The 12,153-nt window shown below is 40.1% G+C and overlaps 1 protein-coding gene and 1 non-coding gene across 2 annotated transcripts; both read right to left on the bottom strand.

Annotated features, from left to right (window-relative positions):
* Positions 1-550: 550 nt before the first annotated feature.
* LOC141619515 (uncharacterized) lies at positions 551-1,195 on the bottom strand. The gene has a single exon (XM_074436529.1). It carries the CDS (start codon positions 1,193-1,195, stop codon positions 551-553), a length of 645 nt encoding a protein of 214 aa, XP_074292630.1.
* A 6,804-nt stretch (positions 1,196-7,999) lies between these two features.
* LOC141624238 (small nucleolar RNA R71) lies at positions 8,000-8,106 on the bottom strand. The gene has a single exon (XR_012534048.1). It is a non-coding gene; the product is annotated as a small nucleolar RNA R71 (small nucleolar RNA).
* Between the last annotated feature and the right edge of the window lie 4,047 nt (positions 8,107-12,153).

The raw sequence follows: 12,153 nt of genomic DNA, 5'->3' as shown, positions 1-12,153 counted from the left end.
CTAGAGATAGTGTTTAAATCGGTTTGGGGAGGTTTGATCATAAGTGACCATAGTTTAAATCATTCATCATATAGTATAGTTTAGATTGCATTCATTTGTTATATATGTCATATAGAATTGCATTTAGTTAGAGCATGCATTCATTCATATCATATCATTGCATTTGTACTTCATTTCTAAAACTCAAAAATCCAAAAACATGTATTTCCTCTTTATTCCTACTCCTACATGTACATTGAGGACAATGTCCAAAATAAAGTGGGGGATGGGAATTTATATTCCAAAAATTGATAAAAATTGAAAAATTTTGAAAAATCCCAAAAATATATCTTTTAATTTCATAAAATCAAAAACCATAAAAATTTGAAAAATTGAAAAATCCAAAAACAAGTTCATTTCCTTTGTAGTGTAGACTTGTATATATTATTGTATATATTGTGTTTGTTCATCCTTTTTTTTTTTTTTTTTTTTTTGGGAAAGGTAAGCTTCTCATTAAATAATTAAACCAAGCCCATTACATCATTGTTAAAAGATAAGCACTACACTTATCCTACTTCTTACAAATTATATCAATCCAATCCAACACTTTACTATTCTTGCTACCAAGTCTAATACTACTCAACCTTAGACGTACTTCATTATGAATCTGCCTGATTAAGTATTCAGGTCGAAGCAGAATCATATCCACCCTGCATTTGTTCCTGCACCACCATATGTTCGTCATCAGTGCTGCCAGTACAACTGCTATCACTCGTTTCCTTGCCAAACTTCGTGATCTCCAATTCCTCCACCAGTCACAACATTTCTCTGCAGTAATCTGGAAAGGACACCAAGCGTGAACCAAGTCCCTGCATTTCCTACTGTATTCGCACCTAAAAAATAAGTGCTCATGGTCCTCCTCAACCAGTCCACACATAAAACAGAGATTACCAGTAATAATTTGCATTTTCATGAGCCTATCTTGTGTGAGTAGTCTCTCCTGAGCTATAAGCCACACACAAAATCTATGCCTGGGCACCATCCACTTCACTGTCATCAATGCTGCCCAGCTAACTTTCTCAATGTCAGGTCGAAGAAACTTGTATCCATGCTTAATAGAATACTGCCCTGTCATTTGTCCCACATTACCATAAAAGAACTGATGAAAAATAGTCTTCACTTGGCAAATTTTCCGCCAAGCCCAACTACTATTCATTGATGGTTCATACTCCTTCCAAATGCCTCTTTTAATATAGATGGAATGCACCCATTTGACCCATAAATGGTCTGCTTTCTGCTCAATCCACCATACGTATTTCCCTAATCCGCAATGTTCCGGTCGTCATAAAGTTTCTTTATCCCAAGTCCTCCTTGATTACAAGGACGACAAATAGCATCCCAAGCCACCAGAGCAGGACCTTCCTGATGCTCAGTACCATGCCAGAGAAACCGTCTGCACACTGCTTCAATTTTGGCTATGACAGTTTTAGGAATGATAAAAATTCGTGCCCAATAAGAATGGAGAGAACTAAGGACTGATTGCACAAGAACCAGTCTACCAGAATAAGCCAACTTTCTAGCCCCTAGTCCCCTTATTCTCTCAACAACTTTCTCTACCAAGCAATGACAGTCCAAAACTGACAGTCTCTTAGGAGACACATTGATCCCCAAGTACTTAAAAGGCACCTTATCAGGCTTCATACCAGTCTCAGACTCAATCTCAGTAACCAGCTGTTCATTCATACCATTACAATAAAAATTAGACTTCTCCTTGTTCATTTGCAATCCTGAAGCCTTTGAGAAATAACCAAAAGCATTCAATAGTAATTCAATACTCTTCCTATCCCCCTTACAGAACATGATCAGGTCGTCAGCAAAACAAAGGTGAGTCAGGCCAATGTGTTTGCAGAGAGGATGGTGCCTGAACTGTCTATGTCTCTGAACTACCCCCAGGATCCTACTAAGGTATTCAATGCAAATGGTGAAGAGAAGGGGAGACAATGGGTCTCCTTGCCTCAACCCTCTCTTCCCATGGAAAAAGCCAAATGTCTCTCCATTAAGAGCAATAGAGTAGGAAGTAGTAGTTACACATTGCATAAGTAACTCAATAGTTTGAGGAGGGAAGGCCAAAGCAGACAGCATATCATGCACAAAATCCCATTCAACAGAATCATACGCTTTTTGCAGATCTAATTTCATCAACAATCTGGGAGAGCATGCTTTCCTCTTGTACAATCTGATGAGGTCTTGACAAATAAGAATGTTTCCCACAATGTCCCTCCCTTTTATGAAGGCACTTTGAGAAGGACTTATAATATCAGGCAAAATATCTCGCAATCTATTACAAATGACTTTAGAAAGGCATTTATAAACTGTGTTACAACATGCAATGGGCCTGAATTGCTTGACATTATCAGGAATAGCAACTTTAGGTATCAAAGTAATCACAGTGTGATTACATTGCTTCAACAATTTGCCCTTGGTAAAAACATCCCTTACAGCAGCAGACACCTCAGGCCCAATAATGTGCCAGGCATCTTTGAAAAATTGGCTCCCAAATCCATCAGGCCCTGGTGCTTTGTTACCAGGGATATCAAACAATGCTCTCTTAATTTCAAGATCAGAAAGTGGAGCTAGCAGTGCAGCTCTATGCTCAGCTGTTATACATGGCCCCATCCTGACAATAGCCTGGTTAATGGGAGTCACAGGCTTAGACTCACCAAGAAGCAACATATAGAATTCTTCAAAGGCACCCTTAATTTCTCCAGGAGAACAACACTCCTTTTGACGGATATCCTTCACTGTGTAAATCCTATTATGGCTTCTTCTCTTTTTGATCACTGAGTGGAAGTAAGAAGAGTTCTCATCTCCCTCAGCAATCCATGCTGCTTTTGCTTTTTGACTGAGGAACATATTTCGAGCTTTAATAAGTTCTCCCAATTCTGCAGCACACACTTTCTCAGTATGACAAAGAGCAGCATTCAATGGATCCTGCACCAGCTTCAACTGAACATCTTTAAGAGCTAATTCAGCCACATTAGTTAGGTTCTCAATATCACTGAATTGCTCCCTATTCAATCCCCTGAAGGCCTGTTTCAATAACTTCAATTTCTGGACCACCCTAAACATAGGTGTCCCCTGAACTACTGTACTCCAACAGCTCCTGACAGTAGAGTCAAAATCCTTAGACAAGGCCCACATATTAAAGTACTTAAACGACTTAGGACGATGCTTAAGTGAACATTCCAAAGAAATGAGACAGGGACAATGATCAAATAACCCCTCAGGGAGGAAATTTGCCACACTGTCAGGAAAAGTAGTGATCCAATCATCATTTATCAGAACCCTGTCTATTCTACTATACACTTTAGCCCCATTTTCATGCTTGTTATTCCACGTAAAAAAAGCACCAGTCGCTTTCAGATCAACCAAATTGCAATCCTGAGTAACTTGGGCCAAAGGAAGAACATCAGCATAAGAAACAGGTGCCCCTCCAATCCTTTCATGATAGTCTAGAATGGCATTAAAATCCCCACAAACCATCCAAGGACCATTGATGCCCCTATGGTAATCTCTAATGCTACTCCAAAGACTCTCCCTCTCTGCAGCCTTATTGAACCCATACACCAAAGTATACCAGAACATCTTCCTTCTGATTTTATCATACACCTCAGAATGTATGGCTTGGGCAGTCACATCCTTCACATTAACATCAAACATAGAAGGGTCCCATAATAACCAAACTCTACCCCCACTGTGTAGGCTAGAATTAGTACATATGGACCAAGTCTCACAAATCATATTCCTTACTTTATTCCAGCTAGTGCTTTTTATTTTAGTTTCAACTAGACCAAACAAGCCTACATTATTCGTATTAAGAAAATGCTTTATTTCTAACTGTTTATTGATACTATTCAGTCCACGCACATTCCAAAATCCACAACTACCCATTATCAACAAGCCCCCTACTGGATTCACCCTTTTCAACAATCCTATCTTTTGTCTTCTGAATAGAATGACTCAAGGCTTCCATGAAGCTCAAGCCACCTGGCATAAAGACTCTTTTCTCCCCCGACTCCTGTCTCATCATCCTGGTGAGGAGTCTTCTAGGCATTGACTGCTCTACCACTGGTTTAGACACCATCACTGGAGTAACAATGCCCCTCTCAACAGTAGCAGGTCTTTGAATTGGAGCTACCACCTTCTGCACAGGGACATTAGCCTGATGCACAGGACCATTCTTAACTTGCTTCTTCCCAGGGCCTGCACCAGCAGCAGCATTCCCTGGTTTAGGTTTCCACACCTTTGCTGCAGGTTTCCCCTCTCCTTTTCTACACTTAGCAGTCTCATGACCCATCCCCTTACATTTGCCACATGTAATAGGGAGCCAATCATACATGACTCTAAGCCAATGTTGTTTACCATTCTCATCAAAAAAACCAATTTCAAAGTGGGAAATTCCGATCCACATTTACTTCCACCATTGTTCTAGCATAACCCAAGAAATCCCGATTTTGTGTGGCTACATCACTTTTGATGTATGCCCCCACAATTCCGCTGATTTTCCTGAGACATTCAGTCCCCCAAAATTTAACATCCAAGCCATACAATTTAATCCAAATAGGAACACGCTTAACATCATGTTTCACAAGTTCCATATCAGGCTCCCAAGCTTTCACAATTACCGGCTTGTTGTCAAATATGAGATGACCATTATTTAACACTAGTTGTTGCTTTTCCTTAGTTTTAAAGCGAACGTAAAAGCGATCCATTAGGCATAAACGCTATTTTATCCACCCCAAACCCCTGCCAGACCCGCTTAACATAACCAGTGATAACAGAGCTAGGGGGATTGGCGCCTAAAATGTAACACACAACAGAGGTAGACCAGAATTTCATCTCACCAGCAACATCCTCAGACGTTAATCGGAGTACAGGTTTAGCCGGCGGCGTCTTCTCCACCTCCAGTTGTGGTGCCACGTCTTCAGCTACTTCAAGTTCCTCATCCTCTATAATCGATTGTAAGTCAGAATCAAAATCATCCGAAGAAAATCGAAGATGCTGTGGGGCTTTCCCCTTATTAAGACGGAGATCGACACTATTTTTGTGATTTTTTGATGAAGATTGTGATGAATTTGAGGGACTTTTGTTGTTTTTCTTATTCCGAGCCATTGTTGCTTCAAGAACAAGCTAAACGGTTAGAAGATTAGAGAGGATTTTCTCTCTCTAATTTCTCTCTCATCCCTCTTAGTTATTCCTTTTTTTCTTTAATCTATAATTTCATTGTTTGTTCATCCTTGTTTGTTCATCCTTGTTCACATTGATTGACTACGCCACACCCGAGACATGAGGATATTGAAGACCGCATGGTATGATCTTTCCAATCTCCTTTTTCCTCTTTATGTTAATGACTATGTGGCTTTATTTTGATTGATGCGGTAAAAACAATGTGAACTTAGGACTTGCATTTAGCTTATTTGGCATATTAGTTGGTAGAAACATTTGCATTAGGATGTTTATATGTTAGTTGCATCATGGCATGTAGTTTGCATGTTAGAAAAAATTTTGCGAAACCGTCTACTTGGGAAGCTTGACTAGTGTATATAGACCCTTGAATTGTTTCCCTTGTAGATAATTTCCGCCACTTAGATGAGGAAAGTGGCTATTCTTTTTGTAGATGCATCCATTATGTGTTTTTGTGTGCTTAATGTTTGGATGTGTCGCCATTTTGGCAAGACCCACCTTGCCTTGCAAGAAGGCATCCTACCTCATGGTTGTCTTGTTGTGAGTTGAAGGGGCGGAGTGAGACCCGCTAATTGTCTCATATCGGCTATGTTATTAGGTTAGTTTAAATAAAGGTCTAGTTTTAGTCACCTCTTTACTCGGGACGAGTAAAGGTTCGGTTTGGGGATATTTGATGTGAACATTATTTGCGCACATTTAGTCCCCTAATTGAGCCTATTTTGCATACTATTATAACATTCTATGGCCATTTTATCCATCAAAACCTTCCTATTTGCTTTTTTATCGCATTTCATATGTTTTGTAGAAAAGGAGATGATAAGGCGGAAATCCCCGTCTTGCCTGCATATTTGGAAGCTACATGACGATACTAGATGGACTAGTATGAAGAGGAAGCAAAGACTAAAGACCAATCCCGCAAGAATAAAATGGGAATGAGAAAAAGGGAAGAAAAGAAGGAGAATCGCTGCTGAAGAACAATCCGAGCGGATTGTCTCCAATCCGCCCGTCTCCTCACTACACAATCCGAGCGTCTTGCTTTGAATCCGCTCGGATTGCCCCACCAGAATCCGCCCGGATTCCATCAAATCCGCTCGTCTTCCGTCTGCAGAATCCGCCCGTCCCGACCCCAATACGCACGGATTTCTTCACAGCATAATTTCGTCTTCTCCAAGCTGCAAAGAAAGAAGCCCTTCCTTCGAAAAATACCAGCTCCTCCCTACTCAATCTAAAAAGTGTAATTACTAGTTTAGCCCTTAGTTAACCCTAATGCATCCACCTAATTTCCACTATAAATACCCCATTTGTAATAAGCAAATCATCAAGTTTTATTAGAGATAATCAAGTTTCCATAGTAGAAAATCCTCCTTTAGATTAGATTAGGAGTAGATTAGAATAGATTATCATTTAATCTTTCCACAAATCTCACATTAATCTCTCCTTAATTATTATTCAAGTTTATTATTCAAGTTTATTATTGGGTAATTGAAGATTATTGGGTTATTATTGGGAGATTGACAACCTTCCATCAATCAATCAAGTTTCTTCTATTATTCTTGCTTTATTATTTGGATCATCTTAAGTTGGTATAATTCCTTTACTCTTTAATCTTTATTGTTCATTTCTTCATTCTATTATCATGTTTATACTTGTTGTGATGATTGACACCATTAATGACATGTTTCCCATGATAATGAGTGAGTAGTTTCTTTAGCTAGGATTAGTGGGTAATTAGGGGAAACCAACATGGGATTGATTCATGCTTAATCTAATATGTTCACATGATTAAATTGCTTGCTTGTTGTGATGTCAACTTTATGCACATGTTATGTTTGATGAAATGCTAAGCCTATGAATCCTTGCATTTTTACCATCTCTTATCTACTCAACTTGACTCGTAAGATATAAACCAACTCGAGTCTTGTTAGACCATGCATAGAAGTTGATTAGGAGGAAAGTAAGTCGACTTGTAGGTGTCGTACAATCTAATCAATTCGGCTCCGGGACCCAACTCTTCTTAAGAACCGTAAGATATAACCCAACTCGGTTCCTCCACAACATTAATTGCTTGCAACCTTGTAAACATGTTTGTATGATCAACACCATGAATCCCCCATGACCCCATGATATCCTAGTACTTTTAATCATTTGTTTACATCCTTCCTTTTATTGCTTGTTTTACCTTAGTGCTTCTATTAGTCTAGGACACAACTACAAACCCAAACAAATCGTGACACTAGCATAAATTGAGATAGATAGACTTAGAACCCAAAGCACACCGTCCCATGGATCGACCTCGACTTACCGCTAACTAGTAGTTTGTTGAGTATTATAAATGTGTTTGATTGGATGAGTGACGACATCAACCGGATCAAACCCATTACACAATACCCCACAAAATCCACCTACAATGCCTAAATTCTCGTCACACTCCGTACCCACCGAGGAGAATCTACCAAATGGTACTCCTACACCGCAACATCTAACCGGAAATTTTATTGCCAAGTCCGCCTTCATCCAATTAGTTGAGAGGAGCAAATTTGGGGGGATGCCTAGTGAAGATCCTCATTCTCATATGGAAACCTTTTGCGACTATTGTGATGCAATCTCTCAAACGGGCGTGACTCAAGACCAAATTAGATGGGTCTTATTTCCTTTTTCTCTAATCGGCACCTGGCAATGGTTGAAGGGCCTTGATAAGGCCACCCTCGGAATAGATTCTTGGAAGAAGTTGGCTCTAGCTTTCTACAAAAAATTCTACCCACCGGAAAAGACTAACATGCTAAGAGCTCAAATCACGGGTTTTAAGCAAAGGGATGAAGAATTTTTGTATGAAGCTTAGGAGCGGTTCAAGGGAATTTGTCGCTCATGTCCTCACCATGGACTTAGCGAATGGTTTTTGGTACAACAATTTTGGAATGGTTTATATGAAGATTCGAGGAACATTCTCAATATGGGATCAAATGGAATGTTCACCGAAGTTGATGACAATCAAACATGGAACAAGATTGAGGAAATGGCGGTTCATAACTCACAAAATAGTAGACCTCGCAAGGCTACTAGAGGAGGAAAGCATGAAGTGGACTCCGTTACTCAATTGGGTGCTCAAATTAGTGCCCACATTGACACAATCAACTTGAAGTTTGAACAAGCTATGGCCAGACTTGAAGAAAACTCAAAATCATCAAAGCATCATGTTAATGCCATGACGGCATCCTCATCAATCCCAAGTGGGATATGTGAGAATTGTGGAACTTTGGGACATGACCAAGGTGAATGTAGGGGAACAAATGAACAAGTGAATGCTTTCCAAGCATACAAGAGTGGTACCCCTTATTCCAACTTTTACAATGAAAACTCCAAATTCCATCCAAATCTCTCATACAAAAGCCAAAATGTTCAAAACCCTCAAACAACATACACTCCACCACCCATGAGAAACCAAAATCAAAGACCCTTTTTCAATCAAAACCAAGGTTACCAAAATCAAAATCCATACAATCACCAAGATGACCAAGGTTTTGATGTCCAAAAAGCGGTCCTCCAAATGCAAAAGAATCAACAAGAATTTTTCACTCAAATGCAAAAAGATAGCCAAGCAAAGGAAACCTCCATCAACAACATCGTAGCTCACACCAAGATGTTGGAAACACAATTGACTCAACTAGCATCTTCAAGCTCACAAAGACAAAAGGGGCAATTACCACCTCAAAGTAATCCCCCTAGACATGAAACGGTTAGTGCCATTCACTTGCGAAGTGGTACAAGGTATGAAGCAACGAAGAAGCAAGTTGAGGATGAAGTTGTGGAAGCTAGTGATAAGGAAGAAATTGTGCAATGCTCCAAAGATGGAGAATCATCAAAAGAAGAAAGTTCAAAGAAAAATGAAGACAAGGTCAAGGAGAAGGAGCCCATTGTGATTAGACTCCCTTTTCCAAGTCGTCAAGCCAAACCCAAATTTGATGACCAACTTGGAAAGTTCATGGAAATTGTGAAGAATTTGGAAGTCTCAATTCCTTTCACGGAATTAATAAATCACGTGCCGGCTTATGCGAAATACATGAAAGATATCCTCACAAAGAAGAAGTCGATCCGGAAGCTTGAGACTATCGCCTTCACTAAGGTGAGTAGTGCAATACTTCAAGGGAGTTCACCTCCAAAGTTAAAGGATCCGGGAAGCTTCTCAATACCGTGTACCATTGGCGACACGACGATCAACAAAGCCTTATGTGATCTAGGGGATAGTGTGAGTGTCATGCCGTACTCGGTAAGTAAAAGGTTGGGGATGGGAGAGCTTAAATGCACCAACATCACACTCCAAATGGCCGATAGATCGACGAAGACACCATTAGGGATATGGGAAGATGTCCCCGTGCGAATTGGGAAGTTTTTCATCCCGGTGGACTTTGTAATTGTTGATATGGAGGAAGATTCCAACATTCCAATCATTCTAGGAAGACCTTTCCTACACACCGCGGGTGCGGTGATTGATGTAAAACATTGTGAGCTCACTCTAGAAGTGGGAGATGAAAGCATAACCTTTAATCTTGACAAGACTATGAGAGCTCCTCGTTTGCATGAACCATGTTTCATGATTGATCATTATAGCCGAAAGGATGAGAGGAAGAAATCGGAACTCCAATGGAAGAAGAAAATTGAAGATGCTCCATTCAAAGAGCAAGTGAATTGTGACAAGGAGAGCTTGCAAAGCTCATCAAAATCAATCAAGGAAGAAGAGAATGGCCAAGAGAAGAAATAGGGAGAGTTGTCTCCATCTAAGCAAGAGATTATCAATGATCAACTTAATGAAGTTTGTGGTCTTTGGGACAACGAATTTGAAGGGATTTTTAATCCCTACATTGGTAATGCCATCGATCAAGACCGACAACAAGGGCCAAGGTCTATTGAAGACCTCTACCATGATAATGAACAAGCTTTCGATTACTTTTTCAAGGTGTTGAGCAACATCAACAACACCTTGGACATGCCCCCTTGACATCTCATCAAGAATGAGAGTTTGGTGGAGTCCTCCCTAAACCACCACTTGTAAATATTTCTAACTCCCTAACTTACATTTCAATTCTTGTATTGCATTTTTTGTCATCTTTGGATTTTTATTTACTTTGATCAAGATAATTGTCATGTTTGAGAGAAGTGAGGGAGGGACTAATAATTTCAATTGATGTGTAGTGCTCTATATTAGTGTGAGGATGGCAATTGCCTAGGCTATCCATGCCTTAGTAGTGCCCCCACAATGAAGAACACAAGATTTGAAGAAGAATGGAAGAATGGTAAGGGATATGCATTGTGCACGGATGGAACTGAATCCGGGTACAAGGGGTCGAATCCGAACGGATTCCAGAGAATCCGCCCGTCTTCAGTAATCCGAGCGTACTGGGTTGAAGACGCACGACTTTATAAGCTGAGATTTTGGAAGATTTTTTGACTGTTAGAGAATCCGGGCGTCTTGGAGTATTATCCGCCCGTCTCTGCAAATCCGTCCGTCCTGGACGGAAGACGCCCGTCTTCTCTGCTGAGGAAAACAAGAAAAATTTCCTGGACTGAAATCCGTCCGTCTTCAGGCAAATCTGCCCGTCCCGTATCAAGCAAATCCGAGCGTATTCCACAGAATCCGCCCGTCTTTAGGCGAGTTTTATAAAACCCAGAAAGAGCAGAATCCGCACGGATTGCCCCTGCAGTTCAAATATTTCGGTCTTTATAAAATCCCTCCCACCTTCCTTCATTCATTCATTCATTCATAAAAACTACCCAAAACATCAAAACCCTCATCCTCTCCATCACAAAAACAAAATCCCTCAACAACATTCACCAAAAACAAATCAAATCATCCTTCTAACAACAAATCAATCACTCCTTCTTCAATAAAAATCAAAACCAAGCACAAAATCTTCAACCTTTGGGTCGATTTTTGATTTCATAAAGGCAAAGCCTTTCACCTTTTAATCGATTTGGGTACACTACAAATTGAAGATTTTTCATTCTTTTCTTGGTTAGTTCATCAATGGCAAGGACTAAGGGAGCAACAAAGGCACCAAAGGCTAAGGCACTCTCACAAAGGCAAAAGGCTCTTCAATCAAAGAAAGCATTGGCTATGGTGGTAGCAACACCAAACTTGGAAGTGCAACAACAACAACAACCTTCTATGGGAGCAACAACACCTTCTACTCCGGAAATTGATCAACTTTTGCATTATCCGGAGGTAACTTTTATTTCCGAAACCCATAGAAATACGTTTGCCAAGTTTGCTAGGAAGTCATTACAATCCACCAAATTTATTTGTGAAGATACCTTAGAAAAATTGGGTGTTCTTGAGCAAACTAGAGCCTTTTTCAAAGCCATGGGGTTAGAGAAGTTGTTTGAATCAAAAGAGTTGACATACCCCTCCCTTACCTTGGAATTTTTGAGTACTTTGAAAGTCACCAAAGTTGAGAGTAGGTAGAATCTCGAGTTTTGTCTAGCTAATGTTAGTAGACGCATTTCCTTTAGGGAATTGAGTGAAATTTTGGGTCTTAGTGATGAACCGCGTTATTTTAAGAATTATGGAAAGTATGACCCCGACCCTCTTTGGGAGGCAATTTCCGGGAGGAAATTTGAGGACTTTCATGCGAGTCGTGCTCTTTTGGTCCACCATCCGGGCATAAGAGTATGGCACAAGGTCATGGGAAACACCATAATTGCAAGGAAAGATACCAACCATTTCACCAAACTTGATTTTATTATCCTTGAATCGGCGTTGAACATTGGAAGAGTACACACCAAGCCTTACAATTCTTTGAGGCTCTTGGTAGATAGATGGCTCAACATTGATTGTGGGAAGAAGGGCACTACCGTTATTGTCAATGGCGGCCTAGTCACTATCCTAGCTAGGTACTTTGATCCTAACTTCAATAAGGATAACAAGTACAAAGCAAA

Source organism: Silene latifolia, chromosome X (assembly GCF_048544455.1).
Source record: "Silene latifolia isolate original U9 population chromosome X, ASM4854445v1, whole genome shotgun sequence".
Classification (NCBI taxonomy): Eukaryota; Viridiplantae; Streptophyta; class Magnoliopsida; order Caryophyllales; family Caryophyllaceae; genus Silene; species Silene latifolia.
This window is presented reverse-complemented; position numbering and strand designations above follow the sequence as displayed.

Bases quoted from the DNA above. Each gene is read 5' to 3' on its own strand.
- LOC141619515 (XM_074436529.1), bottom strand. From the start codon at position 1,195: ATGAATAGTAGTTGGGCTTGGCGGAAAATTTGCCAAGTGAAGACTATT.